At 42.7% G+C, this 17,208-nt stretch overlaps 1 protein-coding gene and 1 long non-coding RNA gene across 4 annotated transcripts in view; one reads left to right on the top strand and one right to left on the bottom strand.

Annotated features, from left to right (window-relative positions):
* BCAS3 (BCAS3 microtubule associated cell migration factor) overlaps positions 1–17,208 on the bottom strand; it is a 657,814-nt gene that overhangs the window by 371,825 nt on the left and 268,781 nt on the right. For all 3 annotated transcript variants that reach the window (XM_069971782.1, XM_069971780.1, XM_069971781.1), the window contains 3 exons: positions 15,476–15,600; positions 9,697–9,862; positions 7,543–7,643 (listed from right to left, as the gene is read on the bottom strand). In XM_069971782.1, the coding sequence (XP_069827883.1) occupies positions 7,543–7,643; positions 9,697–9,862; positions 15,476–15,600 (392 nt within the window). The remainder of the gene's footprint in view (positions 1–7,542; positions 7,644–9,696; positions 9,863–15,475; positions 15,601–17,208) is intronic.
* The window catches only part of LOC138793282 (uncharacterized), a 40,445-nt gene that overhangs the window by 11,322 nt on the left and 11,915 nt on the right, over positions 1–17,208 (top strand). The gene's annotated exons all lie outside the window — the stretch shown is intronic.

Below are 17,208 nucleotides of genomic sequence, written 5' to 3'. Positions count from 1 at the left end.
GTGATTACCGATGCTGAAATACATAGGTATTGCATTTATCTCTATGAGCAATCATGGTATTGCTAATAGATGTCCCCTAGGGAGACTACAAATAAATGTTAAAAAAAGTTTTTTAATATATAAAAAATTCCAACTTATTCCATATTAAGGCTGGGTTCACACACAGTATATTTTAGGCAGTATTTGGTCCTCATAGCAACCAAAACCAGGAGTGGATTAAAAGTACAGAAAGGCTATGTTCACACAATGTTGAACTTGAGTGGATGGCCGCCATATAACGGTAAATAACTGCCATTATTTCAATACAACGGCCGTTGTTTTAAGATAACATCAAATATTTACCATTATATGACGGCCATCCACTCAATTACAACATTATGTGAACAGATCCTTTGTGTTTTCAATCCACTCCTGGTTTTGGTTGCTATGAGGACCTGACATGAGGACCAAATACTGCCTGAAATATACTGTGTGTGAACCCAGCCTAAAAGTTGCAAGTCCCCACTTTTTAAAAGAAAAAATAAACAAAAAGATTAAAAATATTTACTATCATGGCTTGCGGACTCACCCAAAGTGTTCAATTATAACATGATTATAATATTATATAACATAATTAATTTTGCACAGTAATTAGAAGCATAATTTCAAATTTTTGGTCACATTTAGAAAAAAAAAAAAACAGAATAAAAAGTTATATATAATAATACTAAAAAGTGAATATAGTATAGTACCCCTAAAAAATACAGATCATGGTGCAACAAACAAACCCTAAAATAGAAATAAAAGCGTTATAAGGATCAGAATAGAGCAATTTTAAGCACACACATTAAATGAAAGAAAAGTTTACATTTTTTAAAAGTAGAAAAAATAAATAAAAGTCATATAAACTATCTTTATTGTACTGGTTTATGGAAGACAAAAATAACTTTATCGTTTAACTACAAGGCGAATGGTGTAAAGACCCCCAAACTTTTAAAAATAGTGGGGGGTTTAAGTATTCAAATATGTAAAAAAATTGTTGCTTCTGCAGCATATTTTATAGGAAAATTAAGTGTATTATCGCAAAGTACAATTGGTATCACAAAAATAAGACCTAATATGGGTGATAAAATGAAGGCGCTATGGGTTTTCAAACACAAGGAGGGGAAAAACGTAAAAAAAGAAAAATGAAATTGGCCTCGTCATCAAGGGGCTAAAAAATTTTGAAGGTTTTAAAAACCTTTTTTTTCTAGTAGACTTTTCTAAGCCATCACTTGGTTTCTTATACAGAACAATGCGTCAGACATATAGATACACAAATAAAATTTTCATACAACGAACCATATTTGTTCCTATGATTTTGGGGGGAAAAAAAAGTTGCAAGGTTTATATAATTTTTGTTTACTTTTTCTCCTCGGTACAACATGGGGCACCTGATATATGAGACTGTGACTTGAAGTCTATGATATATTCTCCTCAATCGCTGTAACCAGAGGAGGCAGATGGAAGACAATGCGTGTCAGAATTCATGTTGCTGTTACTCTATGGCACATGCACACTGATAGTTTTCTTATGCTTTGCTGCTTCTACTAGTCGCGTTACATAGGTATATGTACGGGGTTACTTGACATGGAAAGTTTCAGAGCAGATGTCGCAGATGACCTCAAAAATAACCAAACAGCTGTGCAGCCCCACTTACTGCGACCCAGGGGACAAAGGGGCCGAACGCTAACACTCCAAAACTGCTCCTCACACAATGGCTTCTTATTAGCTTCACGTCTTGGAAGTTGTTCTTAATAGACAAAGTACTAAATAAAACAAAGTCTGCCGGCAGGCTAATTATACGCGACTGAATAAAAATATTGGAGAAGATGAGGGAAAGGTCTGTGGACGGCTCCGAGGCTACAACCATTAAAGGGCAAGGATTTGCTTAAAGGGTTTGGCATGTAACCTTGTATGTATGAAAACCTGCTAAGTGTCCCCTTCAATCAGACAACCAGACGGTTCATTGTTTCAGCAGTCTGCTGATGGAGGGGCCTAGTGTTAGAAAAAGCACACAGAGTATTTTTCAATGACCCAAAGGGCAAAGGTCACTTATTATAAATGGATAATGAGACCTAATGCAATGTTCTGACTGCGGACAAAGAGAGGGTCTATACACGGCCCCTTGTGGCTTGGTCATTGAGGCTTTCATTTCCCTTGCACACTTAATGGAGCCAAACAATTGACAGAAATGCTATACAAAAGAATGAAACTGAGAGAAACTGCCGGGTTCTAACTCTGATAGACAGATACAAATAGTGACCCTGAAATGGCGCCACAGTTCCTCTTACCACACATAACATGGCAGACGACTGTAGCGTTCACCCGAAGCTCCCATTTAGCCATTTGCCTGCAATTAACCTTATTGACGGAAGTGATATAATATTGAGCGGTGACTTACTGCTACTGTCAGCCTGTTACTGTATTGCAGGTAAAGAGCAGACGGCTCGATACAGACATGGAGCGCCAGCGAGAGGAACGCGCAGACATGACCGGATATTTTCAGATCAGATAGTGAAGAACATTGTTCGATTTCCAGGGCTTATCACTTTCCTACACAACTAACATGTACAAACTCCTGCCCAGAGCGCCCATAGCTTTAAATGGCCCCCCTTTCTGGTGTGGGTGCTATACCATAACATACCACATGGGACTAATCTCCAATCTCCATTCCATAATGTTCGGGTTAAGTTTACACACCCTTGTTTGCTAACCAAATTAGGCCAATATTGCTCCGTGTAAGGGTGGGTTCACACTGAGCAATTCTCACAGATAAATTCCGCGGAATTCCATCGCCTGTGCGGCCGCGCGCCTTTCCGCCAGCTCCATAGACACCATTCTATGGGCCGGCTGATTCCACATTCCGCCGAAAAAATTGACACGTACAGGTGACGGAATTTTGCGGAATTTGTCAGCGAGAATTCCTCAGTGTGAACCCACCCTAATAAAGACAACGTTCAGCCGCAGAGCCGATCACTAGCTGATCGCTGTCTTTTGGCAAGTTTAAAAATCATCTCCCGCCGACCGCACATTACTAAATGTAATAGCCAGCACACTCAATGTCTCATGATTGTGTGTATAAAATAAAGCTAATACTTACCTGTCCAGGCTCCCCCGCTGTCCTCCAGCTATGTCTGTGGGATTCCCCAGTCTCTATAGCTGTAGCTCTCTCTTAGGTGACAGGCCGCTCAGCCAATCACTGGCCATGGTGCTGTCCCATCTTGGCCAGTGATTGGCTGAGCGGTCTGTCACTTCAGAGACGGGACCAGAAGTAAGAGAGATGCAGCTGCGGGGACCAGGGAATCCCACAAACAAAGCTGGAGGAGTATTAGTATATATAGATATATATATATAAAGTCCTTGCTGCCTGGTAACTGAGCCGTGTTATAGGCTCTGTAAGTAAGCGCCGATCTAGCAGACAGACGCTCTCTTATGGGGGACACTGGATCGTGTAATACGGCCTAAGGCTGCCTGAAAAGCATGGGTACAGCGATAGGCCATAGGCCGTATCCATGTTTTCCAGAACTCCCTAGGGCGGCATCCAACTTCTTCAGCCATCGGTAATAAAATGCTACATGTTCAGGTTCAGATGAAGCATGCTCCAGTATCGCTCATTGATAATGGTCAATAATTTGGTTAAGATTTGTAATTACCTTGGCAGCAGCTGAGAAGGCTGAGAAACGTGGGCTATGTAACCAACTGCGTAACCTACGTCATCTAAGATGGCTCCTTATATCAGAATGCCCTCTGCTGACATGGGTTATGTACTGATAATTAACAAAAATCCACCACTAACAGCCACACGAGAGAGAGAGAGAGAGAGAGAGAGAGAGAAGCCTCCAGCAACAAAGAAGGTGTGAACCTACATTAGCCGTCAATGGAGAAGAGCGCTGGATAAAGCCATATAGGAAATCACCAGCCGCCATTGTTCTCAACACTGGAAAAGTGAATTCAATTAAAGCAAAGAGAGAAGAAGCCAAAGAATAAAACAATGATGGATAGCGACATTGATCGCTACAGCCGGATCCCATAATAGCAATGACACAAGATCAAACAAGCAAACACAGAAACGTATCCATCGTATAGCCGTGATCGAGAACACGCCGCTCTAGAACGGGCGGAAATAACACAAGTTTTTAGTCTCAGATCTGAATATGACGTTTTAGTTATTTTTTGTTAAGGTTTCCCAAGAAATGCAGGCGGATCAGGAAGGTGACAGCAGCTGAAAGTATAGAAATACGTCGGCACCAGTGTGTCCACAGATGGTACTGACAGATCCTTATGTGTGTCGGGTCTCACTCCTCATGGGGCCGTGAGCAGACACGGCCAAAAGCTTCAAATCAGCACAAACTCCCCAATTCTAATTTACTTGGCCATATTTGGAACTTTTCTTATAACATGAATGAGCAGTAAGATCTATTCAAGACTATGGACATAACTGTGTTTAGAGAGCTCCTCAAAAACACCCCATCAAGTAAAGGAGGTGGCCCTTACTACATGTTAAATACAAGTCAGTATGAGTTTAAAGAAGTCAGCTGGTGCCAGCAAGTGCCAGAGATTTATAATTTACTTCTATGAAAAAAAAATCTCGTCTTCCAGTACTTATCAGCTGCTGTATGTCCTGCAGGAAGTGGTGTATTCTCTCCAGTCTGACACAGGGCTCTCTGCTGCCACCTCTGTCCATGTCAGAAACTGCAAAGAGCAGGAACCAATCCCCATAGAAACCCTCTCCTGCTCCAGACTGGACTGTTTTTGCTGGAGTACCCCTTTAAAGCACAATAATACCGGATCTAGTATATGGCCTAACTCTATTGTCAATATAGGAAGAACTTAAATCAGGAGTCAAAAACACACTGTATAATGATATAAAATAGACGCACCCTGCGGAAAACACCCGATTGTCCGATTATTCATAAACGTAATGGAAGAATAATGAAGCAATAACACAATGCAATATTCTAAGAAAAGATTCTCCAGAACTGCTACAACAAGTCCGTCTAAAGAGCAGACACATCACCTTTTCAACATACAGTACTTGCATATGAATTATAGACGTGTAAAGAATTTACTGGCATGGGGTGCGAGCTTAAATGGATCATTCTAATTAAATGACTTAGATCTTATTTTTCTGAAACAATTAGGATATTTACCAAAACATTTACGCAATGTTCCCACATTGTCTTTTTGGGGCTATTTTACTAATGATGGTCGCAAACTGATGTTATTTGGCCCCAAAAGGCCAAAAAAAGACGTAGTGAGAACATAGCCTTAGGGCGTGTTCACATGTACAGGATCTGCCGCAGATTTGATGCTGTGTTCAGTCATTTGCAGATCTTTAACGTGTGAAGTTACCCCCTAAGCTAATTTTTTGTAGAAAAAAGTCACACATTTTTGAGCAAGTCACATCAGCACAGAATTTTAAAAAACAAATTGCAGGGTTAAAGGGCTTATCCGGCGCTTTAAAATGTTCTGCAGATATATGTATTGTACTGCAGATACATGGAAAATTACAAAGAACCTGTGCTTACCTTTCCGCCCTCTGCCAGAATGCTTCAGTGTTGTTGATGATGCCCCCTGCTGCTCATCTCAGGAGTGACAGCCCACTCAGCCAATCACTGACTGACACGGGACGGCACCGCAGCCAGTGATTGGCTGAGCAGGATGTCACTCCGGTGACGAGGTTGTCTTGGAAGTGCTGCCGGCTGCCACCAGCAGGAGACATCATCGATCACTGCAGAAGCACTAGGCCGGAGAGCGGAGAGGTAAGTGTAAGTTCTTTGTTATTTTCCATATATCTGCAGTACAGAAGCAAATTGAAGCGCCAGATAAGCCCTCCTACTGCTATAGATCTCAGTTTGTGGTGCATGATGCGTAACATTTGTTTGAACCCCTGTGTCTCTTTATACTTATAGCGCATGGTGCATGCGCCTCTCTATACTTGTGGTGCATGATGCGTGCGCCTCTCTATACTTGTGGTGCATGATGCGTGCGCCTCTCTATACTTGTGGTGCATGATGCGTGCGCCTCTCTATACTTGTGGTGCATGATGCGTGCGCCTCTCTATACTTGTGGTGCATGATGCGTGCGCCTCTCTATACTTGTGGTGCATGATGCGTGCGCCTCTCTATACTTGTGGTGCATGATGCGTGCGCCTCTCTATACTTATGGTGCTGGATGCGTGCGCCTCTCTATACTTATAATGCATGATGCGTGCACCTCTCTATACTTGTGGTGCATGATGCGTGCGCCTCTCTATACTTATAATGCATGATGCGTGCACCTCTCTATACTTATAGTGCAGGATGCGTGCGCCTCTGTATACTTATGGTGCAGGATGCGTGCGCCTCTGTATACTTGTGGTGCATGATGCGTGCGCCTCTCTATACTTGTGGTGCATGATGCGTGCGCCTCTCTATACTTATGGTGCAGGATGCGTGCGCCTCTCTATACTTGTGGTGCATGATGCGTGCGCCTCTCTATACTTGTGGTGCATGATGCGTGCGCCTCTCTATACTTATGGTGCAGGATGCGTGCGCCTCTCTATACTTATGGTGCAGGATGCATGCGCCTCTCTATACTTATGGTGCATGATGCATGCGCCTCTCTATACTTGTGGTGCATGATGCGTGCACCTCTCTATACTTGTGGTGCATGATGCATGCGCCTCTCTATACTTGTGGTGCATGATGCATGCGCCTCTCTATACTTATGGTGCATGATGCATGCGCCTCTCTATATTTGTGGTGCATGATGCGTGCGCCTCTATATACTTATAGCGCATGGTAGTGAAGCATAACGGAGCTCAGGACTCAGGTTAAACACCAGCTCTAAGGCCCCTAACCTGCTTATTACTTCCAGCTATTAATTCTTAATAACTTCCCTTGACGTTGTTATATTGAAGACACTTTCCTAAATTATCTGTATAAATAGTGCAGCAGGGTGGGCGGCTTCTTCCTCAGAGACATACATAATAGATACGTGACGACCAAACCTGCTGATGACCACCAAACATGAATAGGTCAGCTATTCAGTTATTGTAGATTTACCAACCACCTCTGCTGGAAGTTTGTTCCAAGCATCTACTACTCTTTCAGTACAGTCATATTTTCTCACATTGCTTCTGATCTTTCCCCCAAGTAACCTCTCACTGTCTCCTCTTGTTCTTAAGTTGTTTTTTTTTGTATTTAAAACACTTCTCTCTTATTTAGTCCTTTAACATATATAAAGGTTTCCATCATGTCCCCCTTCCCCTTCTTTCCTTCAGACTATACAGAGTAAAAGTAAAAGTCTTTCCTAAAGTTTTATCCCCCACACCCTCCACCACTGTTGTCTCCCTATCTAAGATAAACACTACAACAGATTTGTCATATGTGGTTCTTGCCTCAGCCATTTAGTTACATTGAGGTGACTGTGCTAATTATGTCTGAGTCTGCACAGCAAAGCTGAAAGTTACATTACTGGCAGCAGGAAATGTCCATCCACCATGTGTACCCCCAAATGAAACACAAGTGACACACTTACAGCCAGCTAACAGGTGCTGATAGTATTGTACCACATCAGATGCCAACAGCAAAGGATGGTTTGCATTAAACGGAGGCTGCAGTTCATTCCATTGAGGAGTCCTGAGGGAAAAAAAAATTAAAATATGAAGATGCAAAATATTTATCATTTAGTGTAAAAAATAAAAACACTATAAAAGTATGCAAGGAGGCTGTTGGCAATCTGTCTGTACACCAGTCATCCTGACAACAGCAATGTTCAAGAATTGTTCCTGACCAGTCTACAATTGTGTTGTTCTAATGCACTGACACCACTAGACTGTTTGGGCGCCAATCTTAAATAAAGCCCCACCCCCATGTAACCCACTGGATTTACTAAGAGGTGAAAATCTGCAGGAGTAAACATGATAAATGTGCTGCAGGAGGAAGCCACGCCTCCTCCCTGCCTTGTTACACCTCCTCCCTGCCTTGTTACGCCTCCTCCCTACCTTGTTACGCCTCCTCCCTGCCTTGCCACGCCTCCTCCCTGCCTTGTTACGCCTCCTCCCTGCCTTGCCACGCCTATTCGTTCTCCCATCAGGCGAGCGAGGCACATTGGGGAAAAGTTGCCTATTTTTGGGTAAATTGAATGTACACCCCAATGTACACCACCCAAGTGAAGGCCAAACTGGCCCGTTTTGGTCTCCCTTGGTATTCTCATGTTGGCTGGGACACTTGTCAATGAAGACCATCGGCATTGTATATCTTTAGGACCAAGAGTACACAACAAAACGGCCTTCAGTCCTGGATAAAACTGCTTCATGTTCCTACTTTCTGAAAAATGACAGCTCGGTCCAATATGAGGTCATTTTAATTAAGGAATGTTCCTTGTAAATTGCTCTGTATCGTCCATATTGATTATACCAATACAGGAATAACCACTGCCGCAGGACAATGCATCCTGAAAATCAATGGAAAAATACTTTAAAATGTCCGAAAAAAAAGACCCTGGAATAATATTTATAGATTTCTGTTTGGTGCAGTTCGGTCTGGCCACTTATTAAGGGCCATTTCAATCTAGAGTCACTTTTATTAGAAAACCAATGGAAGGATGCTGCATTGCTAGACAATTACATTAATGTAGATACAAATTAGAGAGTAATGGTAATAACGATAAGTAATGGGACAGAAATATCATTGAAGAACGTCTGATGAACTAACCTCAGTCTATTTTATAGGATTTATAGAACTTGTGCTGCGCTCTATGTCGCCCTCATATAACACACACAAATGGATAACACTTTCTGTCCACTCCAGTTTTTTTTTTTTTTTTAACCTTATTTTCCAGTATGTGTTTGGACTACTTTGGCTATAAGTATGAGAGACCCAGTGTCCATCCTGACGAGGCGTTGTAGTCATGTATATATCTGTTATACACTAAAGCCATAGCATTACCATACAGCTATGTAGTCCAAGCTATAATACAGTGTGTATAGCTTTAGTGTATAACTAAGATTTAGTGGAATATTCTGCTCAATTATAACTTTTGATATGTTGCTGAGACTTACAATTCCTTCCATAATTGTTATTATTTATTCAGTCTCCTTCCCCCAGTTCTCAGCTGCTGCTTTCTGCTGAAGATACAAAAATCTATGTGTGAGCTTTTCTTTCTGTCCCCATCTCCACCTTCACCCTTTCAAGGCGGCTGATGTAAACAGTTCCCTATCTGCAACTTTGTATCTTCTTTGAAATGCTGGAAGGACTAATCACAGTGAGTTCATCAGCAACTTGACCTCAGAATAACTTTTCCAGCATTAAAAAGAAGCTACAATGTTGCACATACAGCATGCATTGAACTTGTTTACATCATCTGTCTCAGAAGGGAGGGGCGGAGCAGGGGGAGACAGTGAGAAAAGCTCACACACAGATTTTTGTGTCTTCAGCAGAAAGCAGCAGCTGTTGCTATGTAAGCAAATACTCTCTCCAAAAAATGCATTAGTTAGCGGTCTGTTTCTAAGGAACATCTAACAGAATTTAAGAGTGTCATGAAGACACAAAAATAACTTTTTCCTTTAAGAGTTTCTGGCAATAACATCCTCTGAATAGCTGAGACGTGAAATATAGCGGCCTAAATAATGACACAAATAATGATAGGAAGGTTTCCTTCCAAAAGACAATGAGATAAGCCTGAGCGTACCGAACCAGAGTCCAGCTGGCACGCGGTGAGGTCCACATTTCCAGAGGGGTGTCATCACTTATCTTCGGTGCGGTGCTCAGAGGTCGAGGTTCCAACACATGTTCTACCAGAGTCCCATAGCAGCTGATGATGTACAGTGATTCCACCACATATTGTTTGGACTGATCTACGAGGCAAAGTGATAAGAAAATTATAACCAAAACTTGGCCGTGTCCGTCGGTATTAGAAGACAGTCTGGCTCCTTGGAACATTACCTCTTTGTAATTAAGAAGAACGGACAAACATGAACAGAGAGGGGCGCTCATATAGTGTAGTAGCTCAATGGAGTGGAATTTCCAATATAAAAAGCAAGTTGTAGACTAACCTTCTCGTGTTGTGCGTACGATAGGCACAACACTAGCAAAGCCCAAATTAACACAGAAGTCCGCAGCCAGGCGAACAGTGGTAGTGGTCGGCCCCCGTCTAGATGCCGATACTTGCCCAATGTGTATACAAGATAGACTGTAGATAGCTGATATAGCCTCGGTGCAGGACTTGCAAGACGTACTCTCCAGTATTATTCATAAAATTGGTTTAATGAGCCTCATTTTTATAAATAATACTGGAGAGTAATGAGCGCCGAGGCTATATCAGCTATCTACAGTCTATCTTGTATACACTCTTTGTAATTAAATAATCTCTATAACCAAAACCTGTTTTTCTTCAGATCGCTGTAAGTATACTTTGCAGTGTAAGAGAACGTTCACACATATTGAGTTCACATCGGATTTCATGCTGTGTATAGTGTAGTGAATCCGCTGGGATGCTCATTACTAGAGCGAATTTACAGTACAAACCAAGCAGAGTGCTTCATTAGCTCGGTGGTCGGCTTGTCAGCCTTTGAGCTCCGTGCCGCTCCGCTCCAGGTGACTGGAAAAGCTGGGTCCAGTCCTGGGAAACTAGGAGAATATTACCAGGGCTGGACCCAGCTTCTCCAGGCACCTGACTGCTGAGCTACTGAAGCGCTTTACTTTGTACTGTAAATTCGCTCATCTCTACTCATTACCATTCTATGACACCATGCCAGTGAGCCGAGACCAAAAGAAGCAGATGGGAGCGGGTAAGCATTCAAACTCATGCGTGAACGCACTCTAAGGCCATGTTCACATGGTGTGAAACACCGGCCACTCTGTGACCCGGCCAGTGTCAGAGGAGATCATCCCAGCCGGTACTGCAGTATGGGCCGGATCATTTTCACTGCCGCTGAATTCGGATGCGGGCGCATCTGTGCACGCCTGCATCCGAATTCAACGCTGCTAACAACAGGTTTTCAGGCACTGACAGGTTTTCAATGAACAGTGGCCGCAGAAGACTGACATGTCAGTTCTTTTCAGCGCCGCTAGGGATCCCGGCCGGAGTGTATACTATGTGTATGTATATATGTACTATGTGTATACACTCCGGCCGGGATTCCATAGAAGGCAGCGCTACGTAGTAATCACGGCCGTTATTGCAAATCGGCAACAACGGCGGTGATTATTATGTAACTTATGTAGTGTGAACATAGCCTAGGGGCCCTATTCCACCGGACAATTATCTTTCGCATAATCGTTAACAATTAACGATCTCAAACGACTGCTATTGTGAAAGACCTGAAAACGTTCACTCATTTCCATGAAACGATAATCGTTACTTATGATCGTATTTGCGATAAGTTTTTTCTCCTCTATTTAAACAACTGAAACAACTTTTACCTTCAATGGGAAAATCACTGACATGAACCGACATTGTGTAAATTTTATATCTGCAACTCCCAGAAGCTCCATAGACTAAATATTAAGTGCCCTTCAACTGCAGACATGAGTAGAGGACAGCGTACCTGTAGGATCACTGACAGCATAATCTGCTGCACCAGTATAATGGTAAGTACTGTCTAACACTTCTACTTTATAAGCATCCTTACTTTGCAGAATTTTTTCCACACCTGCCTAAAACTTTTGCACAGTGCTATAAAGATATTTCTTTATTTTAAAGCTTCTAAAAGAGCATCTGCCTTTTCATCATTGCTGCTGCTGTAGATTCCAGAGATCCCCTTGAAATGAGATCAATAACTACCGTGCACAATGGCAGGCATGGCTTTCTGACACTGCACGGCTTCACTGAGCCCCTTTACTGTGTGAGTCAGACCAACATATGCTGCTCTATGTTTAGACCTGACTCCTTTGCTGATAGACATACAGGGCAGTCAGAAACAATTACATTTACATCGTGATCTCAGCCAAGGACATATGGCCGGGACAAAAACCACCTAAAAAGTCAGACACATCTGTCACAAACAGCAAACAAAGGCACATAACACTATCTGGAGAACGAGACTATCAAACCGAGCATTTATTATAATAAACAGGACCCAAAATATTCTCTGTAGCCGTCACATAAATCTCTATTTGCCCTAAACACAAGTCTTCCCATGGTATCAGCATCGTTTTAAAGAGAACAGAATAGCAAATAGAAGTGATATTTTAGGTGTCACAAAACAGCAATGTCAAGTTTTAAGAAACGCGATCATTTTATTAATATGTATGACTGATGTCTTTCTATCTTTCTCCATATCTGCGTAATACCGTGTTTCCCAAAAATAGGGCAGTGTCTTATATTAATTTTTGGTCCCAAAGATGCGCTAGGTCTTACTTTCAGGGGATGTCTTATTTTTCCATGAAGAAGAATTCACATCACCTGCACAGCACAATCGTACAGCACAGCAGGGACAGAGCGTAGAGTATTGCAGCTTCCGGCCACCAGGGGGAGCTCATCACTGTACACTCGTACGGCAAAGCAGGGATAACTTGCGATATGGCACCTTATGGCCACCAGGGGGAGCTCACCATAGCACACTCGTACAGCACAGCAGGGACAGCGTATGGTAGGCTGGCTCTGTTATAGATTCATGTTGCAGGCTGGCTCTGTTGTCATGCATGTTGCAGACTGGTTATATTATAGGCACATGTTGCAGGCTGGCTCGGTTATAGATGCATTTTGCAGGCTGGCTCGGTTATAGATGCATGTTGCAGGCTGGCTCTGTTATAGATGCATGTTGCAGGCTGGCTCTGTTATAGATGCATGTTGCAGGCTGGCTCTGTTATAGATGCATGTTGCAGGCTGGCTCTGTTATAGATGCATGTTGCAGGCTGGCTCTGTTATAGATGCATGTTGCAGGCTGGTTATATTATAGGTACATGTTGCAGGCTGGCTCTGTTATAGATGCATGTTGCAGGCTGGCTCTGTTATAGATGCATGTTGCAGGCTGGCTCTGTTATAGATGCATGTTGCAGGCTGGCTCTGTTATAGATGCATGTTGCAGGCTGGCTCTGTTATAGATGCATGTTGCAGGCTGGCTCTGTTATAGATGCATGTTGCAGGCTGGCTCTGTTATAGATGCATGTTGCAGGCTGGCTCTGTTATAGATGCATGTTGCAGGCTGGCTCTGTTATAGATGCATGTTGCAGGCTGGTTATATTATAGGCACATGTTGCAGGCTGGCTCTGTTATAGTGCATGCATTGGATGGCAGCACGCACATGATGTACAATAACAGAAGTTATTGAGTATGACCGTCCAAATAATGAACATGCTCATTATTGACAACCTTTTGCAAAATATGTCCATTGTTTTTTATTTTATCGGCTCACATTGCTTTATTTTTATTTAAAATGACAGTATTTACTCTTTATTTTACTGTGAACCTAGCCTTAAAGAAACACTGTCACTATTTTTTTCTTAATAAATCAATAGGGGTTGTGACTGCAAGTAGCTTTGTAATAGACATGTTTGGTTTTCTATATTTAAATGAACCATAAACATGAGGCCTCTAGGTGTCTCTCACGTTTTCCATCTTTGCCCCATGCTCCCTCCTGCCAATATTTGAATATTTGGTCTTTTCTCTTTTAAAAATGAAAAAAAAAAATAAAGGAGACCAAACACGGGAAGTGACCTGTGCCGTCCCAGATATGGCTCATGGTACGGTAACATTTGCAAACTGTGATAAACTGCTTGTTATATCATTTTCCGTCTGGCTTGGCCAGTCCGAACAGGTGTACAGGAATGGTCTTGTTAGTCAGAGACAAGTTGCCAAAGTTTTTGTGGTGAGTGGACATTTTACTTTTATGCAAGCAGGAATCTAATTCCTATTATGCCGCAGCAGCTGTAGTGTAGCCGATAGGAAACACAAGAAAACTGAGTAATGTTTATATGTAAAACTTTGCAACTCCTATCATGCCCTGTCATTGTAGGAGTAGTAGTTATGCTAAGCTTTACATCAGTGCTTAGGGTGCGTTCCTGGAGACAAGGCTGTGTTAGATGGTAAATTGAGTTACTGAGGCAGAATTACATCATGAAGGATAAAGGAAAACTGTAACCTGGAGCTTTCCTTACTGCACTCCTCTTCCCCTACTTGGCAGGCTGCTAGGGTACATGACATTACTTCCTCCTCTACTACCCTTACTTGTTGGGCTTTGAGGGAAGATGACACCACTTTTTCCTCTATTGTCCTTACGTGGCAGGCTGTGAGGGCAGATGACATCACTTCCTCCTCTACTGTCCTTACTTGGCAGGCTGTGAGGGCAGATGACATCACTTCCTCCTCTACTGTCCTAACGTGGCAGGCTGTGAGGGCAGATGACATTACTTCCTCCTCTACTGTCCTTACTTGGCAGGCTGTGAGGGCAGATGACATCACTTCCTCCTCTACTGTCCTTACTTGGCAGGCTGTGAGGGCAGATGACATCACTTCCTCCTCTACTGTCCTTACTTGGCAGGCTGTGAGGGCAGATTACATCACTTCCTCCTCTACTGCCCTTACTTGGCAGGCTGTGAGAGCAAATGACATCACTTCCTCCTCTACTGTCCCTACTTGGCAGGCTGTGAGAGCAGATGACATCACTTCCTCCTCTACTGTCCTTATGTGGCAGGCTGTGAGAGCAGATGACATCACTTCCTCCTCTACTGTCCTTACTTGGCAGGCTGTGAGAGCAGATGACATCACTTCCTCCTCTACTGTCCTTACTTGGCAGGCTGTGAGGGCAGATGACATCACTTCCTCCTCTACTGTCCCTACTTGGCAGGCTGTGAGGGCAGATGACATCACTTCCTCCTCTACTGTCCTTACTTGGCAGGCTGTGAGGGCAGATGACATCACTTCCTCCTCTACTGTCCTTACGTGGCAGGCTGTGAGGGCAGATGACATCACTTCCTCCTCTACTGTCCCTACTTGGCAGGCTGTGAGGGCATAATACATCACTTCCTATACACACTTTTTAGGAGAACCGCAGATAAAGTGAGCAGAGGAATGAGGCTAATTGCTTCCAAAGCAAAAGATTTAACAATAAAAAAGAGCCTAGGAAGAATCCCAGACATTGCCCTAGCAAGTCCGTATGTTTAAGACACTTGATGACAGGTACGCTTTAATGTGTCTTCTCTCCTGTCCACCCCCATACCCCTGTATGCTCCCTGTACCTTATGAGACAGGCTTACTGCTGCATCTGCATAGCTCCTGTGTACTTACTGTGCACTTACTGTACATTATGCTTATGGGAGGTGTGACTAACCAAGGTGAACTATCTAAATAAGTAAGACTAGGCTGCCATACTGCTTCAAGCTGAGTTTGTGAATCTCAAATTAGGATGGCCAAATGGTCACCGACTCTGATCCAGTTCATCTTATTTTTTTTTACTACAGACATCAGAAAAGATTGATAAAAACATAAAAAATTCCTTTATAAAAATGTATAAATTATATTTACTGACCTTTGTCTCTTTTAATGCCTTGGTTGCTGGCAAACCAGGATCGTGATGAGCCAAAGGCAGCAGCAACACAGAACTCTCCTCCCGTCGACTTACTCGGGGAAATCTGTGGAGCTGGCTTGGCTTTGCTTTAAAAAACAGAATTAGGAAATAAAGAAACAAAATGTTTATTATGTCTGGAACGGAACACAAAGTATATAAAAATAACCAAGAATTGTAAGCCTAGGTAAACTGTAGTGGGACATATGGGTTTAATATTCCACAATATTCTTGCAGGTTATTTTCAGCAGTCATTTAATAACAACATATTAGCCAGAGAGAGAGAATATACAACGCAACATTAGGAGCATTAGAGCCAAAAGGGCCACCAGACCTATGTCAGATCAAAGCATCCTTAAATATGATAAAATGTTGCAGCATTCCAAGAAATTGAAAAAAAAATCCATTGTTTATTCTCCCATATTTGCCAAATTTTCAGCCCTGTATTGGAGCTTTTCTTAAAAAAAGCTTTAATGTGGGGCAAAAAAAAGAATGCAACCAGTTCATAATACACACAGAATGCAGGGCACTTGGCTTTGGCCACAACTGTATTTTACCACCACAGCAACTCTGCTACTATTAACAACACGGATTGTCAAAGATTATAAAAATGCTAGTAGATAACCTGTCCCAGGAAGGTCACTGTAATAGAAAAGGCATAAAAGGGTATTCTGGGCAAGGGCCTTTTTTGATATATGCCTGGGGATGGGTTGTTAAAAAACAATAATGGACACTTACCTCCCTGGCTCCCATGGTGCTGCCAGTTTCTCAGTCGCTCTGTCCTGCTGTGCAGCTTTTCCCGGGACCTGTTGTCGTGATGTTGGAGGCCCATCCCACCAATTAGCTGCTGGAGCCATGTCCCGTCTTAGCCGCTGATTGGCTGGGTAGGCCTGCAATATCACAACAACAGGTCCTGGAAGAGGCCACACATAAGGAGGAAGCGGGCGAGATACTGGCTGGAGCCAGGGAGGTAAGTTTGCTTTATTTTTATTTTTTTTGGCCCTAACCATAAATACCACTTTAGGAGCAGAGTTTTTGTCCCAGAACAATGACTACAATATATAAATATCTAAGCTCATGAAAGTTTAGTGGTATTAGGTATAAACTGTAATGGAAAGGCATCAGCTATTTCAAATACACGAAATAAAGAAGACAACCAAACATGGAGGCCCCGTTACGCGTTGTCCCACCGGCCTACCCTCCCTATTTAGTCTGACCCCTCCATCTCTTATACTGGGCCCTTAGGGCCCTATTCCACTGGACGATTATCGTTCAGATTATCGTTAAATCGTTCGAATCTAAACGATAATCGTTCGGTTGAAATGCAGTTAACGATTAACGACCGAACGAGAAATCGTTGATCGCTTTAAAAGACCTGGACCTATTTTTATCGTTGCTCGTTCGCAAATCGTTCGCGTTGAATAAGACATCGTTCGGTCGTTCGCAATAGATACGAATGCAATAGCGAATAAATAGCAAAGAAAAAACTATCGCAATTACGATCATAAGTAACGATTATCGTTCAATGGAAATGAGTGAACGTTTTCAGGTCTTTCGCAATAGTGGTCGTTTGAGATCGTTAATCGTTAATGATATGCAAACGATAATCGTTTGGTGGAATAGGGCCCTTACACTATCCAGTTATAGTGCTGATCTGTTGTGTTCTCTCCAGCCCTGTGCACTGAATGACATATAAA

This window comes from Dendropsophus ebraccatus, chromosome 5 (genome assembly GCF_027789765.1).
Source record: "Dendropsophus ebraccatus isolate aDenEbr1 chromosome 5, aDenEbr1.pat, whole genome shotgun sequence".
Classification (NCBI taxonomy): domain Eukaryota; kingdom Metazoa; phylum Chordata; class Amphibia; order Anura; family Hylidae; genus Dendropsophus; species Dendropsophus ebraccatus.
This window is presented reverse-complemented; position numbering and strand designations above follow the sequence as displayed.